Consider the following 15,542-nt stretch of genomic DNA (forward strand, 5'->3'; position numbering starts at 1 on the left):
ATTCAATTTGTAGATTGGCACTTCAAAAGGAAACATACCAGGTAGATGGGGAAGCACTTTAGGTATATATTTTTCCTAGCACACCAGGCAACACTCAGGTGATTAAATTGGTTGCTACACAGGAGCCCACTGGATGCCTAAATAAGTATAGTATATTTGTGAGCATACAATACCACAGACCATAACTTAGAATAATAGATCTTATATCTGGCTACCTTAGGGTTGACCTCTGCCTATGCTTCATACCAAATAATGAGGTCAGCCTAGGAGTATTTGCTGACAGCCCCTAGATTTACATGCCTGGAGATTAGAAATTGGGTATTCAGGTGCAGGATCCCAGGACCACGGAACTCACTCCTGCTGGCTATCAACCAGAGCTCAAAGTTTCTGTCCTCCAAGCTGCAGTACAAGACATGTCTTTGTGGTCAAGCATTGTTTGATGATGGATCATTGCTGAATTATTTATGGTTGTTGGGAGTAGGGCGTGGATACAGGTATGAGGCCTATGTGTCCTGCTTGGGATGGACAGTTTAGAATAATGCATTGATGTATTTAAGTTATGTCATACTCCCAAATGCCACAGGGATGGGCGCTTTAAAAAATAAATAAATATTCCACTAAATCATCATCATTTTAGTGACAAGAAATCCATATTGATTATATCTATATCTATAAACCATAAAGTTTGCTAGTTAATTACTAGAGGTTTCACTGACCTGGTGCTTTATAACTAAAGCCCTCTTTGTCATTAGTTACTGTGGCTGTTATAGTTCATTACAGGCCTGGTCCAAATCTAGTTAAAGTCAATGGAATGACTCCCATTGACTTAAGGCCTGATCCAACTCCCACTGAAGTTAATGAAAAGATTCTGAATGACTCAAATGGGAGTAAGATCAAACCCTTTATCATAACCTCTTCCACTTTCTAGCAGCAACAATCTAAATGCACCCTGTACAAATAATCTATAACAACAGGAGAGGGACCCAGTTCAATATACCAAAGAGAAACTGCAACTACCACACTGAACCTCGGGAATGTTTAAAATGTGAACCCAGATCAAAATCCAAAAATTACAGTGAGCCTCATCTATACAAGAGATTCCACCAAAACTCAATTTCTGAACACCTGGAGCCTGACTCTCCCCTGCCTTGCACAGTCATTTACACCTGTGCCAAGTGAGTGCAAAGCAGGTGTAACATTCTACCCAGTCCGAATGGCAGTGTTTGACACCCACTTGGCACAGGCAGAAATGGCTGAACAAGGTACAAAGCTGTGGCCTTCCTGAACTTTGGAGAGTCGGGGGTTTTCAAAATCTAGTTCTGGACTTGAATTTTGCAGCCTGAGTCTGTCTCTATCAAGCATTCAAAATTCATGTTTTCAGAAAACATATTATACAGGCAACCACTGCACAAGATTTTTTTCAGTCAGTCAGAGTTGACTTCTGCATCTTCCTTATACGCTGTAACAGATTTACGGCTTGCTATAGGAGTCCTTTTATAGCTAATATTACAAGTTAAATTCTCTGTTTACAGTCCAGTACAAACTACTGCATCACAGCTGGAGAGTATGCCTGTCATTATATTTACTTACACCACTCAAAAATAAACTGCAGATAACCAAATTTGTAAAGGAATTGGCAGAACTAATCAATTGTTATTACAAAGACTTGTTTGAAGATTAGATATTTCGCTTTGAAATAATAATAAAATGCAGCTAAGTAGGTTAAGAAAAGGAAATAGTGTCTCCCTAAGTTACAGCTGATTACACTGCAAGCCTGCCACTCCATGTTTACACTAAGGCAGATGTACTGATATCATAAAAAAGCCAAAGTTATTTTAGTCATGCCTACTTTGCACAGGGAAAAAGTTTGACCTTTTACCTTGCTCACTGCTGTTGTCTCCACTCTGGGAAGCATGGCCCCCACTGGAGGGCCCCGGTGTGCCTGCTGAATGCGTTGAGGTTGCATCATCGTGGTCTCTCCAAGATGAAGGGTTCTGGTGTCAGAATGCCAAGGAATTTTTTCCACAGTTCCCATTCCAATAGCAAATGAGGAACAGAAAGAAAACAGAGGGGGAAGGAGGAAAAGTATACACATTAGCATTTGTGAAACGTGCCAAATACTGATACTGTTTGTACAATGTAATATGTCTTCAGTAGTTAGAAGCGGAGGACATACAAAGATTTATCTGGTAAAATAAAGGACCGATTTTTACTCTTCCAACAGCTATCTGGGATTAATTGTTTTAATAGTAGAGCAGTAAAACACTTCTGCCAAAAGCTTTAGTATTTCCTGATGAACTATTTGCAGATGAGTTGACATGTTTTTTTCTCTAATACTTGAAGCTCAAACTGGAGTGGATGTAGTGCCACATTTTCTCCCCCATTTTTGCCACATCTGGTTAGGTGAGAGGGAATTTCTTTTGTAAAGTATTTTAAAAAGTAAAGGAAAAAGTGGATGGGAGGGGAGCATACCCTCACACCCCTCTCTCCGCCACCAGTTTGAATATTGGAAATACTTCAAGCAAACGCAGAGCTGTGTGAAAAATAAGCTCTCTATGAAACACATTATATATACTAGTAAAGAATTTTTTTCTTCGATATGACACATTTTTAAAGACTTTCTAGATGTATCGCTCTTTAACAGTTCACTTACAAGAACTGTCAAGCATAATCACCAGGTGATTATATAAAATAATATATATGGTGATTTTTATGTAATTCTTTCTACATTAATACACATAAAATACAATAAAAAAGAATGTAAAAGACAGACATATGAAGTTTGACAATACTTGGCTAAGTAAGACTTCTACTACTGTACTTCAGTCACATAACTCATGATAGCTTTTAATTTATTGAGTATTGGTTTTTCTAGAGTGAAGAACTCCTATTTAAAAGGATAAGTGAGGAAAACTGAAAGTTACAGTTCAGTGCTACTTTGTTGAGTGTAGTCTCCTCCTGGTCCTCCTCCCCTTTCCTGATCATTCCCAATACCCTGCTGTTGCTTAAAGGAAAACAGGAATTCTACTGTACAGGAAGAGCTTTATCAGCACCACATGAAGGCAGGCAAGAGATGGAATTTCCTCTGGCAAAAAAGGAGAGCAAGAACACATGAAACAGATCAGACTTGGGGCTGGACCTGCATTACTTGTCACCTGTATGTGACAACTTAGATTAAGCACATTGTAACACTTTCAGACAAGAAAAGTTTTGAAAAATAAAAAATCTTGGTTGAGAAAATAATGCACACCCTAAACTACTACAACATCAGCAAATACCATGAACTGTGAATGATGTATGCTGATGCATGTACAGCCTGATTCTGACCTCACTGACACCAATGTAAATCAGAAGTAAATCAAATAAAATCAGTGGAGTTACCCTGAGTAAAACCAGTGTACGTGTGATCAGAATCAAGTCCTGTATATACAATGAACCCTGTCTAGGTAATTTCCCAAAACTGATTGATACCACATGCATTACAGCAATATAGTGGAACAGCCAGATAATGTTTTTATCCAAACCCAACCAAACTTTACAGGCCTGATTCAAAGCCCACTGTTGTCAATTAAATGACTTCCATTGACTTCAACAGGCTTTGGATCAGACCCTAAGTAACCAAAAACTAATAGGGAGCCAAATCCTGCTTGCCTTATGTACACAAACAGTCCCACTTAAATCAATTGGACTACACGAATGAGTAAATCAGGCAGGATTTGTCCCAGGATCCACAACAGCCATAACCCGTCAGCACGGCTGACAGGATTTAGGATACAAACTCTATTGAACTAACTCACATACTTTCTCTAATATAGAACTGCAACAAAGACTATCAAAAATTACTGATTACACACTAGTATTATATGTTTGTTGAGACTGTTGTACCAACTAAATCCACCAAAAGCTAATTATCGCCATCCCCAAAACCATAATAAAAAGTATGTTACCATCATGTCGCAAAGTCAGGTGAAAATAAAAACAAAAAGAAAGATGAAAAGTCTAAAGAGTCAAAGCAGCTCAGATGTTATTAAAAAATAGACTATGAATGAAAATAAATTGGGGGAGAAAGTTCAGACAGAAATAAAATGCAAAGACTGAGCAAGTTTCTTTGCAGCCTGGATTAAAATAAGAGTTGTGCCTATGAGCTCCTCTTTTTATCTCTGAGTTAGGAAACCACTCAAATAGCTTCAAGCTGAAGGCAAACAGCAGACAGGAGCTCTTCAGCCCTCTGCAGCCTCTTAGCGTCAGCTGTTTGCCGGATGGTAATCAGATAAAGAGCTAGAAGAAATACATGAAAAAGGAAAGAAACAATAGCATGGCATGAGTTTAGCCCTCCAACAACATCAGGCTGGAACCTTCTTTTAGAATATAATAATTGCAACATGTTCACCTAGGCTAAACTTTTCAGAGAACACAGCGAGTTATGTTAATTTTATACACTGCAGGCTCTCTTAAGCTGGTTGCTGTTAAAGCTCCTTACCATACATATGAAAATTACAATAATTAACCAGTAACACCTCAGCTATGTTTTAAGGCAAATGTCATCCAAAACCTATCATACAGTATTTCAAAAGCTGGACCAGTCTTCTGTTCTGAAAATGTAATGATTTGGAAAGCATCACCGAATCAGACTTCCCGCAGCTGAAAACCCTAGCTGTCTATACCAGTCCAAGTTGTGCTTGACCTCAGTTTGTAGACTGAGTTTTAGAAAGACAGACTGTATTGATTTGGAACTCAGTGTATTTCTTATGACACGGGTTTCTTGAGGAAAAGAATTTGGCAGCATTTTGTGGAGAGATAAAAATAATAAAGTGGTTATTTACAAGTTGCAATCATAGAATACTAAGAATATGTTAAGCACAGGGAAATTAACTACTCTTTTGTATTATAAAAGCTGTGATCAGAAACCATAAGGGTGGATCATGAGGCACCACTATTTTTCTTTGGATTAAGATATGTGTGTGTGTGTATGTGTAATCCAACTTCTTACTTTTTTTCCTAGACAGGTTCCAACTTTGCATCCCTGAAGAAAATCTTCCTGGACACATTCCCAGTCATTTGCAGTAATTTTATGAATACTGAAGCAAAACTGGTACCCAAATATACATTTTAAGAGAATTACTCTGATGGAACTAATCAATACAATGTATTATGCATATAGAGAGCCTCCCCCAAAAGCCCACTAAAGTTAATGGCAGTTTTTCCATTGACTTCATTGGGCTTTGGATCAGGCCCACGGTATTGCTCTAAAAAGAGTTATAGATAGATAGAATTGCTATATAAACTGTTAACGTAGCTTCTTATCAATTTGTGAATAATATTGTTAGCTTTAAAAATGTGCTTTGCAGAGAAAGATCAAAGAGTGGTGTGATTAAAATGCATTTGCTGATTTTATATATATGTATATACACATACACATACATACACTATAACATAAATGCACATGTATTTAATCATGAACTAAACTACAGCAGTGTACCATAGAAGGCAGACAGTGCACATGTATCTATTCCCAGTAGTTTTAATAATTGGGAGTCAAATATGGTGCTCTTCTTGCTCTTACCTAATTGTGTTAAAGAGCAGTGTTACCAGGAGAAAAGCAGTGAATACTGAGTGGAGCACAATAGAAGGAGATGGAAAATAGATACAAGAAGCTAGGTCTCCAGGGGCAGTATTTTCTATTTGCTGGGCTACAGACTCGCAGCTGATAATGCAAGTTGTAATTAATATAAAAGCAGGAGACAATATGGGGAAAGCTTGTACTAGCAGGGCCACAGGAGATCACTCTGCTGCTATCCACTGTTTCTCATTTACACACACAGCCTTCCCTAGAAAACACAATGTTGCCAGTGTTTTCTCCCTTGAAAGTTAAAAAAAAATGGATTTAGCACCATCATTGAATTTTGCTAAATCTAGAAAAGAGCATGGAAAGGACAAGAGTCTCTGGGTATATGAAGCAAATCTGATGTGTTACTCTTTTGTCGATGCTGCAAATCTGGTGTAAACTGTACACATTTTTAACTAGTACAGTATTTCTTAAGGAGAGATGTTCCAAAGCACATTTGCTACAGAACAATAATTTATTAAATCAGGATTGCATGCAGGCATCTGTTTGTTAATATGACGCAGTGCTGGTCACTTGTCTTGTTCTGGTGCAAAGGTTGGTAGGTTAACTCTTGCAAGACGGCTATGTAAATGCAAATGTAGCGCCAGATGATTGTGCATTCCTTGTGCACCCAAAACTTCCACTGAACAAAGTCTGACAAGCAGTCCCACGAGAGCTGATTGTGATCTCACACTGGTTTTATGGTGGTATAACTCAATTAACCACAGTGAAGTTACTCCTGATTTATGATGGTGTAAGTAAAATCAAAATCGGGCCAATTGAATTCAAATGATACTCTTGTGAGTACAGTCAGCAGGAGTCCACCCACAGACTTTAATTGAAGTTTTAGACGGACAATAAATGTAGGATTGGGCCCAGGTATTTTGCTTATCAAATAAAAAAGTGGAAACTACACAACCATGGTGTGTAAATAAAACAGCTACACATCTGATTCCTAATTAAGATAACTTAAAATTAATTTCACTCAACATCTTGTAAATCAACTTTGCAACTGATCTTAACAAGTGTCACGATGGCACTGTTTTCCCAGAGACTATGAGCCAAGTCCTGCTCACCGTACTCACACAAGCAGCACCTTTGAGATCAGTGGAACTACTAATGTGATTAAGACAACAAGAATTTGGCCCTGCATGCCCTGATATATTAAAATACAATATACTGAGCCAGACAAAAACCTCACATACACCCATATAAGATATAATAATGTAATTCAGGATATGAGGTCTTAGAGACTGCTGTAGTGAATGGCAATAATAAACATATATAAAGAAACTTTCAATAAATAAACGGAACATGAAAAACTCTAATTTGGCTTGATATATATATTTACAGTGAAGTCAAAGCTCTGTATCACTGAGGCTTACTTTCTCACAGATCTGTATTTAATATATTACTGACTAGACTTAAAAGCAGTGTTGCATTATCTATCAGCATTACATAAGTAAAACAAAACACAAGGCATTTTGGTCTATTGAAAAGAAGTAATTTGTTTATGTATATATACGTGCAAGTTTCATACATGGCTATTTTTAAAAAAAATCTTGACATTCTCACCACACTGACTTTGCATTTGAGTGAAGTTTCAGGAAGAACTGTTTATAGTCCTAGAAAGTGGCATCATTCTTAAACGATATATAGGCGCCTTGCACTTTTGTAGTCATCAGTTTAACTTTGAATCAAACATGTAAACCACCTGTCTGTATAGAACCAAGACTTGAACAGTCAGGATTTTTAGTTCTATCTAGCAACACTTCTTCTGCAGTTATATTACTACTTTTAAATTATTATCATGCAAAAAAAACCCCAATGTAAATATAATTTTCCAACCTAACTTGGGATCAGATAGACAACACCTAAACCAAAGAGGAAATGCCAACATCAGTGAGATAATAAAATGCATTAGCATCTCTCAGATTTGTGAAACACAATGAAGTTTAATCAAATAAAAATAGTTAAATTTACTTGTATTTAAATGCTTAGGAAAGGCACCAGCAATCAAAAACCAGAAAAATACAACATCCTTTAGTGTATTAGAAGCCCCCCCCCCCCCCCCCCAATGACACATGGTGGCAGATCACAAAGAACATTCCAAATCTTAAACTACACACTAAGAAACTTGGTTATATAAAAGTATTTGCCTTATTACTATTGCTATAACTATCTAGGTTCCCTTTTGACATTTGACAAACCAGAAGGACACCTTTAGGGTCTGATCCTGCATTCCTGGCATACACAAAACTCCTGCTGAAGTCCATGGGATTTTGGGGAGCATGGAGAATGCAGTATCAGGCCCTTACTAATTTGCTCACTGCTCAACTGACAATGAAATCTTACCAATAGGCAAGACTATACAACCTGTGACAGACGTAGGAGACCCCCATTTTTAATTTTTCTGATTTGCAAGACACCTTTAGGTTGCTCAGCACTAACCTTTCTAAAAGGAGTATTAGAATACTATAAAACAACTTGATGTTAAATAATAAATAATAATAATAATAATAATAATAATAATAATGAGAGCTAATGTATCCTGATCTGACAACAGAAAGGTTTAACATTCAAACCACTATTTATGTGTTACTGCTAGGGCATCAGATTTCTAATCTGGAAAAGATTATTTTATAAAAAAGAGATAGCTACGTTTTTATCTATCTATTTTTAATTACATTTTATGAATCATCAGTTTATTAGTACCTCAATTTTCAACTGACTACAGCATATAAACAAATGTCGAGCAAACTGAGACCCTGATCCTGCTCCCACTGAAGCCAGCGGGACGTTTGACATTAACTTCAGTGAGAACAGCATCAGGCCCTAACTCAGATTTGGACTCAGGGAAGAATTGTATGGTATGAGTCAAAGCTGTGCACAAAAGAAAATGTAAATAAAGTGAAGCAGAGAAATATTATAGACTTTGAAAAAGTTTATGATTCTTCAAATACCATGAGCAATAGACTTTTCAAACTGGGATCATTTTTTTTTTTAAAGAAAAGATTTATGATCAACCTCAGTGGGAGTTTAGTGCGTGTGGAATGCAGGATTGGGCCCTACATGTTTATATTGAACAATGATAAATTTTCATAGCTGGGAAACTCAACTTGAACTGCAGTTTGGGCAGGTTTCCCACCCCCCACCCCCACCCCCATACCTCCTTAACTGATCTGGTGCAGGCAGGGCATGGCTGTAATTAACTTCTTTCCATCTACACTTAATACCTCAGAGCAATAACAAAAAATTAGGATGTTAAAATTTCAAACAGTAAGTATGGGCTGTTATATTTACTAAACATAGCAGAATAATAACAAAAGTTGCCGCTTTTCAGTGACTAGCACTACAGGATTTGATTTACAAAGTCTCTGCCCCCCTTACACTCACTGTATTACATAACAGTTAATAGTGCACTAAAATAAAATTCAATATGTGCATTTATTAACAAATACATATGACAAGACTGCATAAGACTGCCTGCTTTTCCAGCACAGGTATTGCTTCTGCAGAGATCAATGATTTCCTCCCCTTCCCCATTCCCCCCCCCCCCCAATTAAGTTGTATAAATATCACAGCAGTAGACTTCTAGAAAGGAAATATACAGCATCTGAATATCCCACTTTCAGAAGTCACACTGTAAATACTGGGTAGACTCATATTTCTTTTAGTTACTTTACTTCAGCTATATTTTCAAGTCTGGCAAAAGGAATAATATTGAGAGCTGCATTAGTACCTAATATACTGCTGCCACCACCGCCACCACCCTACACATACACATAAAACACACACACAATGTAGCTTGATACCACTTAATAAGAAGAGAGGTGTATGGATTTTGGGGGTGTCAAACAGCTGTCACAAACTGTCACCTCCACAAGAGAAACCTTGGCACACAACAAATTAAACTACACTTCTTTTTAGCTGTCATTATTCATAGCCAATCAGTTGAAATGCTTCTAGTATTTCATGTGCAAATAAAACCAGGGGGAAGATCCCTGGATCAGAACAGTGGGCCAACAGATAAAACAGAGGAAACAACATGCTGTCTCTGTCCTTCTGAAGGGGATCATCAACACCCCTGCACCAATTTTCACCAAATGAGATCTAGCCTGGGGCTATGTATTAAATATGCATATCAAACCAATGAAAAAATAACCTGGAGAGTAAAACTGGACAAATTTGCATGCTTGAACTATTCCATTTCTTAGGTAGATGCTCACAAAAGAACATTTCAATTTTTATTCCGGTATTTGCATACCGACAAATAGAAAAGGTTTTCCTTCTTTAGAAGTAGAAGTGAATTATTCCTTAATATAGAACAGCGCAGTATATACATTCCTTAATATAGCCCAGTGAAGTGTGTATATTTATATTGAAGAGTTCCAAAGTTTTGGTGGGAAAACAAGCTAACATTAAAAAAAATCCAATAAGGAGACACATTTCCCAAAACGCATGAATAAAATGTAACTATGATACAACTCTTCATTTCCCAGTTGGTGTTCTGGTTGCACAAATTATTGCTTCCTTTCAAAACAAATAGCAGGGGGCTAAAGTAAAAAATGTTATAGCACAAATCTCCAGGAAATAAAAGGCTTTAAATTATAATACCCAATGAAGTGGTAAACCCTAAAGGGTGCAAGATAAATGGGTTGTCATATTTATTTGAGTTTGTTTTTTGGGCCACAAAAACAACAGGAGATTCTTCTTAGTGAAGATAATAGTTATCAAATTATCAAAATGCTAACCCCTTCCAACCTTGTCCTATCATTGTGTGTGAATTTAAATATTATAATGGAGGACTGCAAATTGGCTTGAGTATTCGCCATCTGCCAGAACCCTAAACAGGCTAGTTTATCTAATCTCTTCAATATAAACATCAGCGTGGTCCATTTCTACACTTCCACTTGAAACACACTCTTGTAAAGAAACTGTACTGGAAAATACATGTAGGTTTTTTGTATTGCTCTGAATTATACAGAATGAGCCTATATCTTTCAGGTTGCCACTCATTTAAATTTCTTTTCTACTAGTCCCTTAATGCTTGTGCATACAAATTTAGGGTTGAAAATGCCATAAAACAGATATTTTAAAAACTACCGTCATGCCTCATAGACTCTATTATCTATAGATGAGATAACTGATAAGCAGAGAAACTTTCAGTAACTGCTGCATACATTTTTATTTGAAAATAATAAGTCTAAAATGCATACTATCATAAGAATATAGCCCCTCAAGGTTTACCAAATACAAATGAAGAATTGAAAGCTAAAGCCTGGAATACAGAAACCATTTTCAGTGTCCTGGAACTTTAAGCATTCCGGGTTGGAGACTTTTTAAAAATATATTATTTTATTTCTTATCATGGATTTCAATACAGATCAAATACGATTATTAAATATGCAGACAACCTATTTTAAATATGAAAAGAAGCTCATAGAAACCTGATTCTCTATTAATTTAAATCTACATTTTTTACCACACAAGAAAGGACAGCTGGGCGCCTGTGCAGAGTATGGTTAAGACACACGGGGTGTTAAATGAATATTTCAACGGCTAAAATATTAGATGTATCATTTAGATTATGAGTTCAATTGAACCTAAAACTGTGTAAACCTCTTTCTCCCCAGGGATGCATTCCTATAAATAAACTATAGTTCACACCCACTCTTTTTAACCATAGCTATTTCGTTCCCTTTTCTCCGCTACCAGCTGCAATCTTTTCTTTCATTTCCCCCACTGTAAATGTCTATTTATTTGTATATACACATTCTAAAGCATCACAAGACCTGCACCAAAACACAAGCCGGAGAAGAAAAGCCACTCTTCTTATCATGAGCACCAACGTTTAGTCCTACACACATAACAATAACTCACCAACTACTAAAGTGTTAAAATCAACCGCTAACCTACGGTTACTCAATCATAATTCTCTCCAGCTTTCTGTAATACTTTGTTAATAATTGGTTCATCAAGGTTACTGTCTTTTATTATGAAGATGCTTTGGGCACTTGGCAATAAGTCCATATTCTGACAATAAGTTGCTATAAAGCAAAAGCATTGGAAACTCCAATGTGTTAACCCTTTTCTTAATGCAGTGTAAAACTGCCAATAATTCTCAGCACTTGTCATCTGCACAAGGTGGGGGGGGATTGTCATCAAACTTTCCCCCTAACTTTCTCGACTCTGTTTTCTTGCATTTCTGCATTGATTACAGGGTTGGCAAAGCAGAAAAAGCACCGATCAGCACATCAAACAGACAATTTGCTAGCGCTGCAAGTCGCCCAGATCAGGAAACTTAACAAATCATAAGCAAGTGCTACAGATAGAATGAGAAGGGGGGAGGGAGAGAATCGTCTATAAGAAGAACTTCAAAACTCGTAGGGGAATGGGGAGGGGGCAGAGAGAGACTTACACAGGCTAAAAAAAGGCGACTCCTAAGCAGGTTAGAGTCTTTAAAAATGCTATAAAGGGATCAAGAGGACTTACATGGTCGGCTAAATTTGTGGAAGATCCTGAGAGTTCTTCATGGTCAGATTTGGAGCTGCCATCCCTTTCGTCAATAACTAGATCGATTGGCATTTTTCCTTTCAAACAACTAATGTACCTATGGCAAAAGTTATCGCACAACTCGTGGACCTGGAAAAAAAAGGAAGGCAAAATATCGGATTGCAGCTTTTCTTTTTCTTTTTTTTTCTTTCCTTCTTCTTCTTCTTCTTTTTATTTTATTTTTTCAAGAGAAACTCTGTGATCTATTCCACGAGTAACTCTAATTAAGGGACATAAAAGTTGAAGACAAGGAAACAATAGAGAAATTGTTGCAGCACATATTATTCTCTAGAGACTGGCCGCAGCAACAAGTTAGAGAGAGAGAGAGAGAGAGAGAGAGAGAGAGAGACTGGGCTCAGTCTAGGCTATAGAGGAAAATCGGATTTGGTGATAACATCAAAACACTGGAAACTGGACCTAGCCAATATCGCTGGAGCATACTCAATCCAGCCAGGTATAGCGGGTAACTTGTGATGGGATCTGTGGCAGAGATGTATGTATTTCCAGGACTTGTAAAAATAAATAAGTGCGCCTATGCTCTGAAAAGATCCCAGTCTCATCTCAAAGCACAGTTACCCCCGTCACCTTCTGCTTAATCATAATATTTAAGGCTGACTGAGGTTAATATGGCGATGGGATCTGGATTAGAGCAGGGGTTATTTCATTTTGAAAATAATATTCTGATTTAGCGAAATCGCATCCATTTAAAAGAGTCGGGTGAATGTAAAGGGGTTAAACTATTTTTTAAAAGCTCCATTCGAATTACAATTAAAAAGAAATGCGGGGTTGGGCTCAGCATGTTTGTCGAGTGTCACATGGTCTTAGGGCCCAGGTTACAATATCAAACTGCGTCTCCCCTGTATTCTTTGACAATGTTTATACGTGTCTAAAACAAATCATTGGGGGGGGGGGGATAATGAGAGTGGGATTCACAGACCCCAGCTCCCTTGGTCTTACCTTTTCTAATTCCAAAAGATGAAACCTTAGTACTTGTATTGCTTGGATCATCTGAAAGAAAGTTTTGAGCGAGGAGTTATTTGTGAGAAGGACGCAGCACTGGGGTCTGTGCAGAGCTGCGAGCCCCAATGGGCAGAGAGGGGGCTTGTCAGGGCGCACACTCATTAGACAGGTTTTTAGCTCGCTTGTCACGCTTGAGCAATTTTGATCAACTTTAACCCTAAGCACTCGATTTTTATCATATTTATTTTAAGAGCGGTGATTAGTGTCTCACTGGGATCTAGAGAAATCCCCCTCTGTCTCCTCCAGCACTTATTTCTGAGGGTCCGCACAGCAACCAACCAAACACACACACACACACACACCTCAAAAGAAAGAAAAAAAGGGGAAACGCTCAAGATGCATCGTTTGGCATCTTCTTTACAAGCGGATTTAGGCACTTTTACTATTGAAATCATCCGCATTAGCAAAAGAATTGCGCTAGAAATCTCCAGCTCTCTCTTCTTAAGCAGTTATTTCCTTCACTGTCGCTTCCCGCGGCTTTAAACACAGCTTTGCAATGCATTGGGACTTCAGAGTTTGCCCTGGTTCACTTTAAAAGTGAAGCTCTTTGAAGCCTCTTGGATGTAGTTTTTTAATCTTTCTGCTTTCCCCCTTCCCGGTCTTAAACCCTGGATGGCTGAACCTGTAACTTTCGGGCGCCTCCAGCCTGCTCACTCACAACGATCCCTTCATGTTTTAGAAAGGTGCTTGTTATTAATATCACAAACTACAGTAAAGGGGTGGGAGGGAAGGCAAATGTGGAAGCCTTACCAAATTGTCCAACTCTGGGTTTGAAGAAAAAAGTGGTTTTTCAGCGCGGACCTGCGAGAAGAAGGAAAATCAGTGTAAATTGCAGCCCCGGTTCAAAGTCCTGTAAGCGAATAACTTGAAGGAAAAACATGTGACAAACTAGCGAGTCGAAATACGCCCAGGCCAGATTAAAATATTAATACGCTCCGTGAAATAATGATTTATGTGAAAAAGAGTCTAAACTGCAGCCAGCCCGGTGCCTCTGTCCTTTCAGAGCCCTCTCCTTTTTGATCTCTTTTATTTCTCTGGGTGAGTGTGTCTGGCTAACAACTCGATCACAGGGATTGGGTTGGTGGGGCTGAGGGTTTGGGGGAGCGAGGAGTTGGATGAACTAGTTTCAACAGTCTGGAACCGACTCTTTTCGGATGAGGCCACTTCGGATCGGTGGCAGAACACATTTTCCACTCCACACCCTAATCCCCAGTTCCAGTGTGGAATCAAAAGATGAGAGTCTCTCTCTCTCTCTCTCTGAAAGTGCGGTGATGGGTGGTTTGTGTGGTTTGTGTGGGGGGTAGGGGGAGAAGCGGGGTCGTAGGGCTGTGAAAAAGTGCTGGACCTGTTTAGCGAAGACCGCGATGTCCTCGTTGAAAGAGTCCGAGGAGCAGACATCCCCGCCGGCCACACCAGGCTCCCGGGGAGTGCAGGTCGCCAGCTCGCACTTCTCAAAGACAAGCGCTAACAGGGGGAACAACGGGTGCCTACCGGGCAGTGACACACAAAGAAAGAGAGGGGGGAAAGAGGCAAGAAAGAAGAGCTCTAATCAACAAGTATATATATATATATATATATACTTACATATATATATATACACATTACACCCTGCAGCCCTCAACTACGCCTTCAAACCGGGCAAATACAAATGAAAACTTCAAAAAATATTTTAAAAATGTAAAATCCCAAACCGCCTCCACTGTTCATATCCCACAAACCAGAGACAAAAATAACCTAAACACCGAACAAAATAAACGCATGCACCCATTACAGTAGCTCAGCTGTGAATCTTACACTTTTAGCCACAGCTTTAAATAATATGAAACCGGGACAATCCCATCTCTACCCCCAAGCTAGAACCCAAAATGAGAAACACTGTTACGCAAACTGTTTGAACTACTTCGTAGTTGGGGTTTTTCTTTATTATTTTTAAAGGAGACTGTTAGCAAAAATGTGGTGAAGTTTCCTGGCTTAGAAAGCACACCCAAGTAAAATACCAGCTGTCTAGATAACTGAGCTGGAGAGGGGGAGGGAGAAGCACTTCTAGAAATATTTTCCCATAATTGGAGTAGTCATGAAAAAATATCTCTGTGTTAAGTAGTAAGTGTGTGTTTGCCACTTTTCCCCCTTTGTAGCTCTGATCGTGGGCCCTCCTTGTGTCATAGAGGTTACTTGCTCTTCTTTTGGGGTAATTTACTGCACTGAAAGGAACCTGTGTCATTCCCCCAAAGCATTGCATTGGTACAGGGGTTTGTTGTTTTGGTTTGGGTTTTTTAAATTTTATTTTTTTTCTTTCTAAACAGGGAAGCTCAACTCACTGCCTCCAATTTTTTTTCCATTTCAAAGAAGAGTTGTCTGCCAG

At 38.4% G+C, this 15,542-nt stretch overlaps 1 protein-coding gene across 3 annotated transcripts in view; it reads right to left on the bottom strand.

Moving 5' to 3' along the window:
* Positions 1 to 15,542, bottom strand: part of MEIS2 (Meis homeobox 2) — a 178,802-nt gene that overhangs the window by 161,464 nt on the left and 1,796 nt on the right. For all 3 annotated transcript variants that reach the window (XM_065404504.1, XM_065404503.1, XM_065404505.1), the window contains exons 3-7: positions 14,526 to 14,667; positions 13,931 to 13,981; positions 13,118 to 13,168; positions 12,101 to 12,250; positions 1,880 to 1,994 (exon numbers count right to left, since the gene is read on the bottom strand). In XM_065404504.1, coding sequence (XP_065260576.1) covers positions 1,880 to 1,994; positions 12,101 to 12,250; positions 13,118 to 13,168; positions 13,931 to 13,981; positions 14,526 to 14,667 — 509 coding nt within the window. The remainder of the gene's footprint in view (positions 1 to 1,879; positions 1,995 to 12,100; positions 12,251 to 13,117; positions 13,169 to 13,930; positions 13,982 to 14,525; positions 14,668 to 15,542) is intronic.

The sequence above is a fragment of the Emys orbicularis genome, chromosome 4 (assembly GCF_028017835.1).
Source record: "Emys orbicularis isolate rEmyOrb1 chromosome 4, rEmyOrb1.hap1, whole genome shotgun sequence".
NCBI lineage: Eukaryota > Metazoa > Chordata > Testudines > Emydidae > Emys > Emys orbicularis.